Genomic DNA, 17,746 nt, shown 5'->3' on the forward strand with positions numbered 1-17,746 from the left:
TGTGCCCCTTGCAAATATATATATATATATATTGTCAACAGGTACGCTCGAGTGGCTCAGCTCATCACGACCCACCTCTTGGTTCTCACCTCTTGGTTCTCGAGCTCACTCATCACGACCCACCCTAACCAAGAGGTCTTGGGCTCTAGCCCTGACACCGTAGGGTTGTGTGTGTGAGTGGTGTAGCTTCTAGCTTGGCTACATCCCCTCTAAAGGGCTTTCGGAAATATATATATATATACACACACATTAACTAGCACACCACCATGTGTACCGATAAGACCGAATATGTCACTCATGACACCATTACATTTTCTCACAAAGACACTCGTATTCCTGCAAAAGCCATCTCCTTTCGAAGTAGAGTACAATACATGTCTCTTCAACTAGCTCGTTACCCATCGGGGATGATTCCATACATAAGGAATCAATTGTATTGGCTTAGCTTGATTTTGGCAACAAGCTTCGAGTCTCATCACATGTACTCTTAGTCAATAGTCTCTCAACAAGTTCACTCATAACTTTTTTGATATGTAAAGCATGTAGCACCATCATTTTATGGATTGATGCCACCTAATCTATTGCAATATCATTATGGTCTATATAAAAGTAGGTATCCTCATACTCTTCTAGGGCAGCACAAGCGCTACATTACTTTGAGATCTGTGGCCTAGCTTTCACAATCCGGTACAGTAAATGTACAGTTATGATACATAGGCAACAGGTACGGGTGCATGTATAGTACAGTAGTACAGCCAAGAGCCGGTGGATGACATCAGCAACAAGGACTCGCAGTACAGATACGGACACCGTCATCTAACTGAAGTACGAACAGGCACAGCCTGCACAAATAATGCTGCAGAGAAGGGAAAAGGGGGGGGGGCAGATTTGAGCAAGGCCATTTTTATCCACAAAGGAGCCCCTCAACCCATCACCCTAGATGCAATACTGATATATCTATTCATAGATCTCATGTAGACTCCGTAGACTAGACCATCACCAACCAACATTCATAGATCTCATGTAGACTTGGTAGACTAGACCATCACCAACCAACCTTACTTCATGGCAAATATAGAAATCAAGGTGCACAAGGAACAAACTTATGAATCTCAATCACTCTATAATACCGCATGATAATACATACAAGTCTCGTGGCCAGATGGAGTAAATTTCAAGGCTCCTCACACTATAGTGGTCAAGGGAGCTTCCTTTATGAGAGTGCTATCATGGTCTTCCCTTCACATATACAACCACAGAACCTTCATGGAATGTCTGTTCTTAGAATTGGTTACGGTAGCCTTGCTTGTTTTCTACCTATTTATGAGACTTTTCTAGGACTTATCCTAGACTTTTGAAATTTGATCATACTTGATAAAAGTTCATTTTCATGAGAGAGTGACATGCATAGTTGCTTCACCATGAAAGCGGCTAGCAAGGTTCGTTGTCTCAAGCTACTGACTACCACTGATAGCTACTCTTCTAGCTAGCAGTAATTAAGAGTAATGACATTGTCATTGATCCACACTTCTTGAATATACGTTGAACAAAACTGTTTATTTCGAACATTCAGGTCTTGCCAGACAGCATTGGCACCCCACCATCAAATTCCCTACTTTGAAATGCACATCATGATGCACAATGTGTGTGTTAGAAGAAAGATTTTATTGATGTCTGAAAAAGACCCAACGGGTCCACGAGACCATTGTGTTACAAAAGTTCCATGTGTAAACTGTGAACATGGAAACAAAAAGTACTGTGGGGGAAAGAAAGAGGGAGAGAAAGAACCACCATAAGAGACCTTGGCCTTCTCAAGAAGCAAAACACGCATTCGAAAAACAAAGTCAAACATCTTCACATCGTCTTTTGTCTTTTATCAATTAATTACACCCTGTAAACTGCTCCAACGCCCTTGGTTGTGCAGTCCTCATCTTTTGATCAATACCCCTACTATGTTACAAGGGTCTCAGCTTAATTATGATCTCAACAATTAAATAAGTTTTCATGTCATTTCATAATGGGATGCTCTACCAAATTAATAAATGCTATCAGATTATGAAAATCAATGAAGCCAATGCACCAATGTATGATACATCAAGGAAAGGGATTGTTGACTGCAAAAAAGGTTTCCTGGAGGGATGCTGGCGGGTGAAAAGATTCTGCCGAATGAAAAGATGGTGCCTGGTGAAAATATGCCAAAGATGCTGCCTGTTGGTGAAAAGATGGCAATGCATCATAAGTCATGGACTGGTGAGAAGATGCTGCATTGATCTCGCCATCCTCCGGGGGCACTGCTGTCCGCCGCCTCCGTATGCAAGTCTCTACCCTCTTCCGCTTCTCTGCAAAGCAGGATTCACAAACAAACATACAAATACAACATAAGAAGAGTGCAATTGAATTTTTTTCCATATCCTGCCCATGCATGTGAGTTTGGCACTTCTTACTTTTGTTTGCAATAGCTTCTTTTGTCATCAGAAGAAACTCTTCCCACTGAAGTCCCTGTAACTCTTGCTTCTCCTCCTCTGAGAGCTCGAAATTTGGTACTCTTCCGCATAGGTAGGCAGCCCTTTGCATTAAACGCGTGTCAGTGATAGCAATGCAACTCTTCTAGTCCATGCATCATGATCCAGGAAAAGAGCATTAAGTAACCCACTGCTAACCTGTCATACAGATGAGCTGCTTCTTCCATAGAAGCAACTGTACCCAGGTGTATTTGCTTCTTCTCCACTTTGATAGCAGCCTGCCACTTCATGTTTTTATAGTACACACCACGCAGCATGCAAGCATCTTGGTTCTCAGAGTGCTTCCTCCTAGAAGATTTCCGTCTCTTCAGTGGATGACCTATATAACAAGAGACTTAATCCGCACTCTCTCTCTCTCTCTCTCTCTCTCTCTCTCACACACACACACAGACTCACACACACACACAACAGACTATTGCCATCGAGCAGCCACATCATCACAGCACACTATCGACGTCTCTAGCCTTCTTGTATCACCCATGATCGACATCCTGGATAGGCCCTTGCCCGGCATACAGGGTTGATTGACTGTTTTTATTCAGCTCTCACATATCCCATCACTTACTGTACCCTATACCTGGCATAGTTGCTCTCATAGGACGTACAACTCTCATACAGTACGATTCATATGGTACAGTACTGTACAATATTGTACGGTCCAGAAAACAATTTTTTTTCCCCGGTTTTCGACCGCTGCTGGTTTTGACCTTTTTTTTTTGGGGGGGGGGGGGGGGGGGGGGGGGGGGGGGGTGGACTGCCTGTTTATGGCTGTTTTGGAGCTTGCTTGGCCTAGGTTGGGCCTTTGGCCTCCCTTTATAAAGCTCCCCTCCACCTTCTCTCAAACACAAGCTCAAGCCTCAAGCTATAGCCATAGCCATAGCCATTCTCCCTCTCTCTCAAGCCGCAAGCCCATCACAATGGTGAAGGAGGTGACTGACCACGCCAGTACCTATCCAATCGACAAAGATGGTTTGGTGACCAAGATCCTTATTCTTTATCAAGCCTTGATTAAGGTTAAATTTTTATAAGCTTAGAAATTTATAACTTCAAAGTATATGTACAAGAGGCCCATATCACTCAAACACAAGCTTCAAGCAGATTCAACACCACGGAATGCAAGGAAACACAACATTGAGAAAACTCAAAATCTTCAAAGCATTATCCAAGGCTCAACATTGAAACTTTATAAAATCAACAATGTCTCATACTTTTGTTAAGACCTTGTTTTTACAGATTAAATCAAGGCTATCTATGAACTTCCGACCTCTTACGAATTGCGGGTGAAAACTAACAAGCTATCCGACATTTGCAAAGTAAGTTACTATCCTTCATTGCTAAATAAATTTTTCAATATTTCTATGTAAGTTTTATCTTTCAGACGGTGACTCAAACACCTTCCAAGTAAGTTTCTCATCCCTATTCTTACAATAGTGATCATGCTTAAATATTCATTGATAAAACTTCAAGATTTTATTTCTTATAAAGTCATAATTAAATATAACTATAGTTACGTATGGAATAATAATTATATTTCAATCTATTCGCATTCTTGTATTGTGGCAAAAACTCGAGCGGCATCACAAGGCTTCTCCAACTTCTCGCAAAGGTTAGAGAGGGAAGTTGCGCCATGCAAGTAAGTCCCCCAAAGTGTATCCGATCACATGTTCAAGAAGATTAGGGGTGGAGCGGGTGACCGCGATAGTGGTAGGAACTCATCGGTGTATGATGAGGTCGGGTGGTCTCCCTAGTGCCAGAGGTGAAAACATCCACCCCCACCGCTTCCGCCACCACTCAAGCCTCCACCTCCATGAAGAGGCAAAGGTTCGAGCAACCAAAGAGCCAAGCCACTCTTGCCGAAGCCACCAGGGGGGGTCTCTACTTTGTCTTCACATCTCTGAGAACGCCAATGCCTACTGGGCCAGGGAGGATACCTGCCTACAACACAACCCTAATGTACACACACCGAGATAGAAACACGAGAGAGAGAGAGAGAGAGAGAGAGAGAGAGAGAGAGAGAGTGAGGTGCTGACAGTGTATACTTGATAATAACAAGATGTGCAAGTACAAGTACAATATAACCTAGGACTAAGTGCCCAACAAACATAAGTGTGTTCACACGAGGAAAAAACCTATGTCTAAAAATTGCCTGTGAGTAGGTCTATTCAAACTAGAACTTCCCGGAGGACCAAATGGTCAACAAACCTCCCTGAAGTGAACACAAGGTGTAGCAGACTACCCTAGTAGTGGAAAGTACAAGTACAATATAACAGTGTGAACAGAAATAGGATGTAGCAAACTACCTTGGTAGCGGCTGTAAGCTCAAAGCTTTGCGGAAAGCTTCAAACTTTTCCCTCGAAAGAGACTTCCTAAACCCATCTGCTACATTGGCATGTGTAGGCACATAAGTCAAGTCAATCTCTCCTGCATGGAACCTTTCCTTGACATAATGATAGTGAACCTCAATATGCTTTGTGCGGGCATGAAAAATTGGGTTTCGTGCAACTACCAAAGCACTCTGATTGTCAGTATAAATGGTGGTAGAAGATTGTTGTCCAACACCAAGATCAGCTAATAGGCATCGTAGCCAAACACATTCCACAGTAGCTATAAATGCTGTCCTGTATTCATCTTCAAAGCTAGAAGTGGCCACTGTAGGCTGCTTCTTACTAAGCCATGAAATGCACGAGTCACCAAGAAGAAAGCAATTACCACTGGTTGACACCCTTGTGTCATAGCATCCTTCCCAATCACTGTCTTTGTATGCCTGCAAGTATAATGTAGAAGATGTGCCATAGAATAAGGCAAAGTTTGTTGAACCTTTAAGATATCTGAAAACACGTTTACATGCTTGCCAATGCATAGTGCTTAGACAATGCATGAACCTGCTCAATTGGGAAACAGCATACTGAATATCCAAAGGAGTAGAACATAAGTAAATGAGGCATCCCATAGCCTGTTGATAGGTTGCAACATCAAATGGCTCTCCATCATGCTCAAGTGAGAGCCTTAAACCTAGTTCCATAGGAGTGGAAACAGACTTACAATCTGACATTTGAAACTACTCAAGGAGCTGCTCAATGTATCTCTTTTGAGATAGCATAATACCCCCCTCAATTGAGACAAATTATATGCCCAAGTAGTAATGCAAATGCCCCATATCTGTGACATTAAATGCATGTTGTAAATTAGCTTTGAAAGCTGAAATATCACCCTCTTTAGGGCCAGTAATAAGCATGTCATCAACATAAAGAATGAGGACGAGTACATTGTCCCGCAGCACTGGCGCCGCCTTCTTCCGAACTGTTGCTCCTGGTGCCAGTGCCTTCGAACTGCTCTGCACCACCCGGCTGACAGCCAACAATGCCGACTACTGCCTATGGGTGATCGCTGCCAACAGCCCGCCAATGATCACTTCCGCCTGTACATCAGTAGCGCACACCATAGCCATCCATCAGACTTGCCTCTGACCTGCAACAGCCCGCCAATGATTGCTTCCACCTAAACATCAGTAGCTTGCACCATAGGGTCCATCCGACTTGCCTCTGCCCACAACATCAAATGGTACTTGGGGCATTTTTGCCTTTTCACAAAATTAACACTCCTTCATTTCACAACAATTAGGGCTTTTGTGAAAATCGGCTCTCTGCATCAACATTAAAGCTTCTGCAAACGTGGAAAAATTGGGCCTCTTTAAGTAAAGCATGATGAAGTCAAACAGAGGTAGCCTAGCCCTTGAAAAATTCAGTAGAAACAATTTCCCCACATGGCAAACAAAGATCACATTATTGCTGATGCAAGATGGGCTCTGGAATGTCATCAAGGAAGCATAGGAAAAACCTGAAGGTGCCGCTACATCCCCAGCTGTGCAAGCCTCGAATGACAAGAACGACCAAACCTTGACACATATAGGTCTTGGACTGGCAAACAATCTCAATACATCACTTTGATTTCAACAAAAATTCAATGCAGATATGGGATAAGTGTGAGAAATAAAATCAACAATTCTGAAGTCTTTCTCAAACAAAAATATTACAATCTCAAAATGAAAGAGCACCTCAACACCATAGGTTCTCTCTTGCAACATTTGGGTGCCTCGAAAACCAACATTGACAAAGATGACAAAAAGGCGGTACTCTTCTCCAACCTAAAGAAATTCAAAGGTTCAAAGAAGTGCTATCCACACTTCCGGTATCTAGGGAGATACTAAATGAAAACATGGTGACCATCCTCATGACGAGGATAGAAGACTTCAAGATCAAGCTACTACCAGCATTGACTTAGAGAAGGGTTTCTTCACAAAACAGAAGGGCAAGAACAAAGGGAAAGCTGTCAAGTGCACCTTCTGCAAGAAGCTAGGTCACACAAAAAACCGTTGCTTCAAAAGAATGGCAAAGGAACCAGATAAGAATCATGCCAACCTGGTGGCTAAAAATAAAGATGAAGAGTTTGTCAGTACCTCAAAAATGCTTCACTGCCACATTCTCTGATCCATCTCTTTCAGAGCTGATTGGGCATTGTAAGTGTTAAAAGAGTGTCAATAAGGATTCTCTGCCCGAGATGTCCCTCGAAACATGATTATATGTGTTTGTAATTGCTTTGCGCTATAAAAGGCTCCAATACTTCAATTTATCCCTGTTTTGAGTCAGGGGGGTCGTTTAGGATGGCTAACAAACATCATGTGTGGTCAAGCCCCTTATCAAGCCTGGCATAAGAGTCCATGTGTTGACCACTGTGATCTTTTGAATCACGTGTGCAGTTGTGGTCCCAAATCACCATGGATTTGAAGGTCAATCCCTATAACACCACCTTAACTCCAAAGGGGGTTTTGTTGGGTATTTCGGAGTCTCAGTGCGTGTACCCCTACGTGTCTGTGTGTGAACAACCCCTAAAAAGGCTATTGTTCTTTAACGTGTGTGTGAACACTCACTCACATGAGTAAGTGAGAAAGAGTGCAAACCCACTCTTACAGTGGAATAATATTATATACCTATTTGACATAATCTATGATGTCACTCAGAGGAGCCTCAAAGTCTATAAAAGCATTCTCCTTGGTGAAGCTATCAATCAATCTTATTGAGTTGTGCAACACATTTCTATCTTGAGTTTTCTCTTTCTCTCTCTAACGACAGCATCTCTCTCCATCAACCACCCTAGCTCAACTGTCTAACCCTAAACCATCAGAGGGGGTTTTCAGGGCTACATGAGCTCCATCTCTTTCTTCAATGTGATATGAAACCCTCTATAGCTTGCTTGCGGCCTTCTTCTCCTTGCTAACAACAATGAGCTTATGCTTCCTCTCAATGCAAGCATCGAGTTCTTCATGTTCATGATGAAGTGGATATGAGGCCTCTTTCGGAAGCATGGCTCGTGATCTAAAATGCATCTCTCACAAAAGAAGTGCGCGTAAACTGATCAACCCGAAGCATATGCTTCCTTGCTAGTGCTCGCTCTGCTCAAGCAGTCTGTTCATCTATTAAGGACCTCTCCATCAACTCATAATGCCTTAGAATATTCACATCACTTGTATTAGCACCTTAAGCTTGCGGGATACTATAGGTGTATACTCTCATGCTCACCGTTCGCGAACAAAGAAATGACTAGTTTTTTTCTCTTTCAAGGTGTGGGTACAGCTGTAGAATGCCGAGTGCAAGAAGAGAAGCTGAAGATGTCAAGAAAATGTTATCAATGTCTAACAAAAGATCACAAGGATCTATAAGACAATACATGGATCAATCGTGTTGTGAACATAACAGATGAAAAGATGCCAACAGAGAGATTTTGAATGTGTATACAGGGGTGCCTAGTAAATATAACAATACATCCTCCCAGCGTGAGCCTCAGAAATGAGTTCCTCTGGATCAAGGATATGCCGGAGGGATCATCTATCTTTTACTCCACTACAAGCTCTTGGAGCAACTGTGAAAAGTATTCATGGTTGCAGAATTCAAATGGAAGATATCCTGAGAGGTCTTGAATATGATATGCACCTAGGCATGAAGTCTTGTATATTCCACTTCCCATTACCCTTCAGAATATGCCAACCTTGAAACTGCGTACTATGGTTCCCCCAAATGGCAGGTAGGGACCACAGAACTGCAAGCATGTGGACTTGCTTGTGGCTCACCATGCAAAGAGCCCACAATGTCTCACTCACAAGGTTGCATGCACCCCACACATGTCCGATGCCCACATACAGGCATATGAGCCAATCACATAGGAAAATTAATGAAACGAACCTTTCAAGAAAGTTACTTGATTGATCAGCATATTAAACATGTGTAGCATCAGATTATCGTGTAGCGTCCACAATGCACCAATCTAGCACCCACAATTCGCCAAAAAAGCATTCTTTACCAATAGACCAACAGCACACTATGCTCATCACCCAAGCCCTGATGCCATATACCACCAAGCCCACCCTCCAGGTGTAAGTCTTCCTCAGCTAAGCCAAGACCTCATCAGGGTCTTGAGTCCTTATGCATCCACCCATGGAAACCCCCCATGAGGCTAAGTCTCACTTAATTTTAATCTGTAGGTGAGAGTGTCCTTAACTTCATGCCAATTTACAATATACTCATTAATAAATAACTCCAAAGGCACATTTAGCCCGAAGTGTTCCTATCCAGGGCCACCCTTAGGAATTAGTCTAATGCCATCATTGTGAATGCCAACATGATGACCTTTGAAGAGATAACAAGGGGAAGTAAATCACTGGAGCTCCCCATGGTTTTCCATCCAGGGAACTGATATCATGTTTGCCAAGAGCACTTTCCCAAAATAACTGGAGAATAAGATCACGTGCTCCTTCAAAGTGGTGACTATAATTTAATTCTGCAATTTAATTCTGCCATTCAATGTCCCTCTAAGCCTGCAGAAGAAAGAAACGGCTAAAGTGTCATAATCTTAGGGGAATGGACAATCATCAATGTAATCAAAGACTACACAGACTTGTAGACGTGCAAACTGAACACTGCCAAAAGGAATGGTCTAATAGGCAGCTGATCAGTATGCCATCCATCCTCCTGCCACCCGTGGGCTCAACTAAAGAAGTGAGCATTGTGACCCAGTGAAGCGACCAGAATTTTATTTTATTTTTCTTGGGAGAGGGTGGGGGGCGGGGGGGTGTTAAGGCAGGTGCAGTTAGGGAAAAAGGGCAATCTGGTTGCTTTTTGCGTGGTCGGTACGTAAATGTAACGTCTCAAATTATGACACTGCCGGACCCCCCTGCTAATCCTGGTGTTAAAGGGTTGTGACAATTCCATCGCCATACCAGAACCCACTCCTGACATGGGGTTGAGGGTCGCCAGCAGCAACAGTGCCACCTGAGGCTACTCTGCCTGTGATACCCTTTCCCATCTCCAAACAAGTCTTTTACCAGTATCAACCCCTGACACTCTTCCCATTGTCGTGCTGGGGGCAAAGAGAAAGGGGAGGACAAGGCCAGCATATGGGTGTCTTGGAGATAGCATTAGGCAGTTCTGCTCCCTAGGACTCAACCAACAAAAGTCAAAGTCAATCTCTGCTACATCAATGCAAAATCTCACCAAAAGTTGCTTTTGAGGAGTCCACCAATTACAAAAGATGCCGGGGCCAAAGAAGAAGAACCCACTATCTAAATGCCCACCATATATCCCAAATTTACAAATACAAGAATAAAACACCCCCAAAACAGATGGAAAATTGCCTTTAAAAAGGAGGAAAAAAAAAGTATCCCAATAAATAAAAAGGAAAAAGAATTACCTTGAGATGCATCATTCATGTCCTTGGAGGAGTTACCACCCATATACAGGGAGGGGCCAGGTTGGTCTTCTAAAACCTAATATCAACCAAAAAGGTTCCAATCAATTGACTACTCACACTTGATCTCCATGCTCATCGCCTTCAAATCAATTTACATACAGTTGCATACTCGATACAACATAAGATTGAGACATCAAAAACAAGGAGTCATGCAGAAGAATTTGAGAAGCATAGGATGTGATGCATGTTGTAGTTCAAGAGCATTTTCATTAGTTATAAAAGCTGGACAGTCATGAATGAAACATATGCTAATATTATGGTCATTATCATGATTAGTTTAATTAGAAGTTAAGAACGTCTTGTAATGTAACAACTTCAAGTGACACTAAAACTAACCGATTTTTCCTCAACGTCAGTCTCCAATGAATCCATGTTGCCTCTTTGAAACGAACTCTCCACAACAACCACCTTGGGCTCCAATGCATGATGTCGTCCATTGACTCTTGAGAGTTGATTCAAAATTTTATACCTTTCTGTAAGAGCACCAAGTAAGACCCCTGTCAGAACTTGAGTGGCAAAAACTGTTCTTTATGTCAATATATCACTAGAAAACAGAGTTATATGTCAAAACATCAAAGTCTGTAGGAGCTTACATAATTACCGAAATTCAAGACACAGCCTCATTTACTATGCCAAAAGGTATTACCATAAGACATTCTAAACAAGAGACAACATAATCTAAGGGACAAAAAAGCATGGTAGAATAGAACCCAGAAACTCCTTGAGTGATCGAAAAGACTATGATCAGAAGTCCCTTTCTCCCCCCTAAAAAGGACTGTATTAGGTAAAACAACAAGCATAGCACTCTCCCCCCTGATCTTAACATTGGCAATATTAAACTGATCCACAAAAGAGGGCCAAAGGACAACAGTGCCAACTAGAGGCCTCTAACAAGTCAACTACTTTTTACAAAATTTTATCCAAGGCTTTGTCAAGAAGGCTTTCCACTTATATGTCTAGCTGGATTAGACCACAACAATGAGAGTTCATCATAGGAAGATATATTCTAAATGCTATCATAGCACTATGGGACGGTATTGAGCATGCCAGGGACTCCAAACAAGCGTTTGTCTTCCTCAATATTAAACTGATGGACAAAAGAGGGCCAAAGGACAACAGTGCCAACTAGAGGCCTCCGACCATGTTAACTACTGTTCACAAAATTTTATCCAAGGCTCTGTCCAGGAGGCTTTCCACTTATACGTGTAGCTGGATTAGACCATAACCAAACGGGTTCATCACAGGGAGATATACTCTGGATGCCATCATAGCCCTGTGGGATAGTATTGAGCATGTCAGGGACTTTTCCTTTATCTTCCTCAAATTTGATTTTCAAAAGGCTAAGATATTGGGCTTGGAAACCACTTTATCTACTGGACCACATTTCTTTTTGGACATGTTGCTGCTGGAGACCTTGTCAATGGGAACCTCTCTGAAAGATTATTCCTCCAGACACAGGTCTATCAGGCTGCCTTCTTGCCCCATTCTTATATGCCATAGTAGTAAATGGTCTATCTCTTTTGTACAAGAGAAGATCATTTCATTTGTTAAAGAAACAGCCTGCCAGAGTGGCAGAGTGCAAACACTGCAAAAATGCAATCAATATATACAAGACATGAAAAGGGGAGCTCCCTTCATGACCGGGCCGTTCTCGGAGGGAGGTTACATTAGAGGGGGAGAGGGGGAAAGCCACACCCAGGCCCTATAATGCCAGGAAACTCCTCCATCCTTTCCGGAAAGGAAGCGTCCAGGGGTCCAAGCACGAAGGAATGCCTCTGTTACATGCGCTACTACTCGCCAGTCGACGTGCCACCCCACATGACACTGCAGGTGGCACTTGGATCAGATGTGAAGAGTCGAGGTCTTGATGTTGTCATCTACACACTGTTTACAGCTAGTCGTCTACACATTCAGCAATGGGACCCAATACTATGTTCTCTCTCTCCCTCTCTCAGCCGAGGGGCTTCAGAGACAATTGGATGCCTTACAGGACTTTTGCACTCAATGGGACCTCTCTGTTAACCTTGGTAAAACCAAGGTAATGGTCTGCAATACCTCTCGCCCCTTCACATCCAGATTGAGCTTCACATATAGAGGGGATCTTGTGGAGATTGTCTCATCCTATGCCTACCTTGGTCACTTTCAATGGCCCACGCTTCACCATGCTTCCCGCAGCACATGCCAGAGTGACACGAGGTTATGCAGCCTTAAGCTTACTTGAGCGGCAGTGCTTCCAGGCACATTTCCAGGAGCCCAAGACGAAGGGCTGGCTTTTTGACACCCTCGTCACACCAGCTGGCCTTGATATATGGAGCAACCTTCTCGGGGCCAGATTTATCCAATAAGGATTGGCAGCGAGTCGAGAGGCCCCAGGTCATGATGTTCTCGTGTATGATCCGCAGCAAACCATCAGTCCCACACCAGATTATCCAAGCAGAGTTTGCTGCAGCCCCGATGGTAGTGGATGCACTCTTCCAGACAGTCACATACCTCCATCGCATCAGTCACATGGATCCCCACAGGTACCCAAGGCTTGGCCTGGAGTCCTCAAGACAACTAGCACTTGAGGGCCACTTTGGAGTATGGTATGCACTAGTTTCCACTTGACTCTCAATATATGGGCTCTGCATGGACCGCCTACCCCCCCTTCAGTACAGTTTGGACTCCCCTTTTCTCTGGCTCTCTCATGAGGATACCAACCGGGTTATCCAGTTAGATCTTCTCAGCCTCTACACCCATTGCACATGGATCACACCTTCGGAGCTCCCCACGAAGATGGACCCTCCACGAGCTGCTCTGGACCTACCTCTCCCGAGAGGAGTTACCTCAAACTGAGCCTCCACACTCCAGCGTGTCCGACGCCCCCGGCCCCCCCATCACCTCATCACCTCCAGATCCAAGACATGCACCACCACCATCAAGCTACCTTTCCACATGACATAGTTGAGGGAGACCTCTCAGCCATACTCATTAGCCCCATGCTTGATATTTTGGAGAGTGGTATACCATCTACTCGGAGCTGATGCTGCTCTCGTGTTTCTATGTTCTTAGTATTTCCATGATGAGTTTCCATGGACAGTTTTGTATCACCCAAGTGAGATAGCTATGTTTATGTTTTTCTTTCTGTTTTATTTTCCATTCCATGATGAGATATGCCATGGACATTATTGTATCACTTTGGTCTCATAGGCCCATTGGGTCTTGAGTAGACGCTTAATATCTCTCTCTCTCTATGCGCAAGTCCCCCCCTCCTCTGTGCTACACGCTGGTGGCCCTTTCCGCGCTGCTCCCCTGCTATGCACGCACGCAGTGCGCCCCTTCAGTGCTACTCTGTTGTTGCGTCCTTACTGTGAACGTGCTTACTGTGCTGTGCTGCTGCCCCGCTCACTGTGATGCGCCACGCGCTGCCCTGCCTCCCTGTTCCCACCCACCCTTGCTCACGAGCTTACTGTGCCTCGCTGTCCATCAGCCTCTATTTTCCACGCAACCTTCCACCCACCCTTGCTCAGGTCCCCCAAGGCAGTAACTAGGGAGAAATAGCCACAATGAATCTACACGAGCTGGAGGCATACATCAAGACAGTGGAGGACAACACCAAGAAGGCATTGGGCGAACAGAAGAAGGTGCTGGACAGGGTCCTGAACCAACATGAAAAACAGTTGGAAGGCCTCCGCAAGGAGACACAGGGCAAGAACAACAAGATTGAAGAATTGGCAGCACAGGTGAACCACCAAGAGGAGGTGATTCAGATGTTGAAAGAGACCCAGATGCAACACAACAGGAAATGCCAGAAGCTGCCCCGGTGATTGGAGAACTCCGTGCAGAAATGGAAGCCCCAAAGGCTACGGTCAAGGACCATACAGCGGGGGAAGGGGAACTAAATGTTCAAGAGGGTCTAAGGACAGACTTGGAGCAGTTGAAAGCTGCGAGTGATAAGCTGCGGGAAGAACTACAAAACACTAAGAAAGATTGCGGCGAGTTTCAATGAGTTCACGGGAGTACGCCAAAATGCGCAACCAGTCCTCCAATTTGCCAATAAGGTCACTCACTTGGCTTTACACTTACAAAAATCAAAGGAGGACAAGAAAGGGCAATTCCTTCATGGTTAAGAAACGAAAATCCAATTGGATGTGTGTATGTTTGAATCACCGACCTTCCAACGGGCACTAGCACACTCGTGCAAATTGCCAAGATGAAGTCGAATGGTGGAAAGTCCAAGACTTCCCAAGCTACAGCACACAAGGCAGCTCCTGCCGGTGGCAAAGGACGAGAACCAAGTCAGGTCTTCCCCAAGATAGAGCACGAGAGCCTCCAGCTCCAAGAACTCAACTAATGCACCAAAACTTACTCAGGCAAGACCGGTGGTAGGCTCAACCAAGATGAGCAAAACCAATACAAGGAGAAGAGATGCTTTTATTGTCATACAATAGGGCATTCTTCTAGGGCGTGCCCTAAGAAACCCCCTATCTAGACCACACCACCACCCTCGACCACATCAATGGTGAGCCAGGCTCCCACATAGACCACCCAAGATGTCTCTCGTTCTTCAAGTCCCACGGTTGGCGCCATTGTCAACCGGGAGCTTGAAGATAAGCAAAAGGGCACCCATGCCCATGAGTATGAGCGCAATGAATTGCTCAAGACCTTTGGCTACATAGGTTGCCAAGAGTCGTTGTCTTGTTTGACAACGGTAGCACGGAGGATGTGAGGTCGCTCGGTGGGTCCGCTTCCCACTAGCTTTCATAGACAAAAAGGTTAAGGGATTCAACGCAAAAATGACCACGAGTATCAAGTTTTAGGCTCATATAGTGCTAAGTTAGTCATCCAAGGTACAGAATTTAAGTGAGATTTCATGGTTGCCCCTCTTATAGGAGGGGCAGACATAATCTAAGGAATTCAGTGGTTTCACAAATTTCACACCCATATTGACTGGAAACAACACACTTTTCGGATATTTTGGAATTTGCCCATAGCCCCGGACATCATCAAGTGTAAACCAAGTATTCCTAACTTTCCTTCCATCAGCCACGTGCAGGCTAAACGAGAACTGAGGAAAGGGCCAAGGCGTGTTGATCTATGTTCAAGCAGCCCAAACCATTACCAGTGCTTCAAAGAAGTACCGGCCCTACATGACCAATTCCAGAAGATTTTCCTTCGAGACAATCTCTCTCCGAAGCTCCCTCTGTCTAGATCGAAGGATCACAAAATTGATGTCCTCCCAGGCTTGGATCCCCCAAGTAAGTTTCCGTATCGTCTGAGCATGGCTATGGAATCAGAGTTGAACCGCCAACTCCAAGAATTGTTGCAATCAGGATTCATACGTTCCAATGTGTCTCCTTTTGCACCACCAATCCCTTTTGTCAAGAAAAAGGATGGATCTTTTGGACTATGTGTGGATTATTGTGCTCTGAACAAGCTGACAGTTAAGAGTAAGTTCTCAATGCCTCGGACAGACTATATCCCAGAGAAAGGATACAAGGAGCCAAGGTGTTTTTGAAGCTTGACCTAAAGAGTGAATACCATCAGGTACGGATTGACTCTATCCTAGAAAAGCTGAATAGAGCTAAAGTGTTTTTGAAGCTTGACCTAAAAAGTGGATACCATCAAGTATGGATTGTCGAAGGAGACATCCCCAAGATAGTCGTCTGCACTGAACGATCCCACTATGACGATCCCACTATGAGTTTATGGTCATGCTCTTTGGCCTAATTAACGCCCAACAACATTTAACCGCACGATGATGCGTAAGTTCACAGACTTGACTGAAAAGTGTGTCTTCATTTTCTTGGATGACATACTAGTTTTTTCAAGTACAATCGAGCAACACGACATTGACGTCAAGAAAGTGATGAAGTTGCTAGAAAGCAATGAGCTTTATGTCAATGAAAAGATATTGAAATTTTATTTGTTTGAGGTTCATAACCTTGGATACATAATTAGTGCTGAAGGCATCCAATTAGATCTCGATGCCTCAGATTGACTATATCCTAAAAAGGATGAATGGAGCCAAGGTGTTTTCAAAGCTTGACCTAAAAAGTGGATACCATCAAGTACAGATTGTCGAAGGAGACATCCCCAAAATAGCCTTCCGCACTATACGAGCCCACTACGAGTTTGTGGTCATGCCTTTCGACTTGACAAACACCGCGCAACATTTAACCGCCTAATGATGCATGCGTTCAAGGACTTGATCGGGACGTGGGTCTTCATTATCTTGGATGACATACTAGTTTTTTCAGCTTTCAGTCGAGCAACACAACATTGACGCCAAGAAAGTGATGAAGGTGTTGAAAAGCAACAAGCTTTATATGTCAATGAAAAGAAATCAAATTTTTATTCGTTCAAGATTCATTACCTTGGATACATAATAAGTGCCAAAGGAATCCGATTAGATCCCGCCAAAGTGGCAAATTTTTTGAATTGGGAGATTCTAGAAATAGTGTACGATGTACGGTCATTTGTGGGTATTTGCTAGGCATACTCCACCCACATCGACAAGTTCTCAAACCTCTTGGCAACTCTCACAAATCTACTCAAAGGGGTCAAGACCCGTAGTTAGGCGACGCATCCACATGACCCTCTGCTGACTGCAGGCTTTCAAGGACCTCCAGGTTGCTTTATTGGAGGCCCCTTGTTTAGCGCTTACCTCGTAAGATGATCCATTCCAAGTAATCACCGATGCAAGCAAAATCGCCATTGGAGCTATGTTACAACAAAATGGTCATCCAGTAGCTTACATGTATCGTAAGTTGATTCCTGCAAAGAGTAATTGCTCGGTCTATGATCAAGAACTCCTAGCCGTGATCCAAGCCCTAAACCATTGGTAACATTTTCTATATGGGCACGATTTTGAGGTTCGCACGGATCATCAGGCTTGGCGCTTGATTTTCAGACGATGCCAAGTGTGCAATGGAGTGGCAGCAAAGCATCGCTGGAGCCAAATTTTCCAACAATTCAGGGGTATGATTGTGTATCTTCCAAGCAAGGTGTTGCATGCCCGGAAGCGTTGCTATACTGATCCGCAGCCCTAAGCTTGATTAAGAACATTAATGCTAATTATTGAGCTAATTAAGACAAAGGAGAGAGAAAAGAAGAGAGAGCTTGGGTGTCGGGGTTTTCTTTTATTCATATGGTACAAAAAGGTTGCATGAATGCTTGTACATGACTTAGGCCTTTGGTCAACACCATAGAGGTGACCTTGGCCCTTCTACATGACTTATACTGATTATTGAGACTAATGAATGAATGGAAGACAAAATATGACTTCATGCTTTGCTGAATTCTGACTTATGCTTATATACTTGTGTGAGATCTAGTCGACTAGCTAAATAGCTATCGGCCTGCTATTTAGCTATCGGCCTGATGTGTGGACATAATTTCATAGTCACAGGAAACGACCATTTCAAACCCTAGAAACGTGTTTC

The 17,746-nt window shown here is 43.9% G+C and overlaps 1 protein-coding gene across 2 annotated transcripts in view; it reads right to left on the bottom strand.

Annotated features, from left to right (window-relative positions):
- Positions 1-1,841: 1,841 nt before the first annotated feature.
- The window catches only part of LOC147614342 (uncharacterized), a 57,682-nt gene continuing 41,777 nt past the window's right edge, over positions 1,842-17,746 (bottom strand). For both annotated transcript variants that reach the window (XM_086780895.1, XM_086780896.1), the window contains exons 3-7: positions 10,659-10,795; positions 10,263-10,338; positions 2,661-2,841; positions 2,445-2,566; positions 1,842-2,339 (exon numbers count right to left, since the gene is read on the bottom strand). In XM_086780895.1, coding sequence (XP_086637021.1) covers positions 2,095-2,339; positions 2,445-2,566; positions 2,661-2,841; positions 10,263-10,338; positions 10,659-10,795 — 761 coding nt within the window. In that variant the 3' untranslated portion in view covers positions 1,842-2,094. The remainder of the gene's footprint in view (positions 2,340-2,444; positions 2,567-2,660; positions 2,842-10,262; positions 10,339-10,658; positions 10,796-17,746) is intronic.

Source organism: Cibotium barometz, chromosome 42 (genome assembly GCF_041138505.1).
Source record: "Cibotium barometz isolate CiBa-2024 chromosome 42, ASM4113850v1, whole genome shotgun sequence".
Taxonomy (NCBI): Eukaryota; Viridiplantae; Streptophyta; class Polypodiopsida; order Cyatheales; family Cibotiaceae; genus Cibotium; species Cibotium barometz.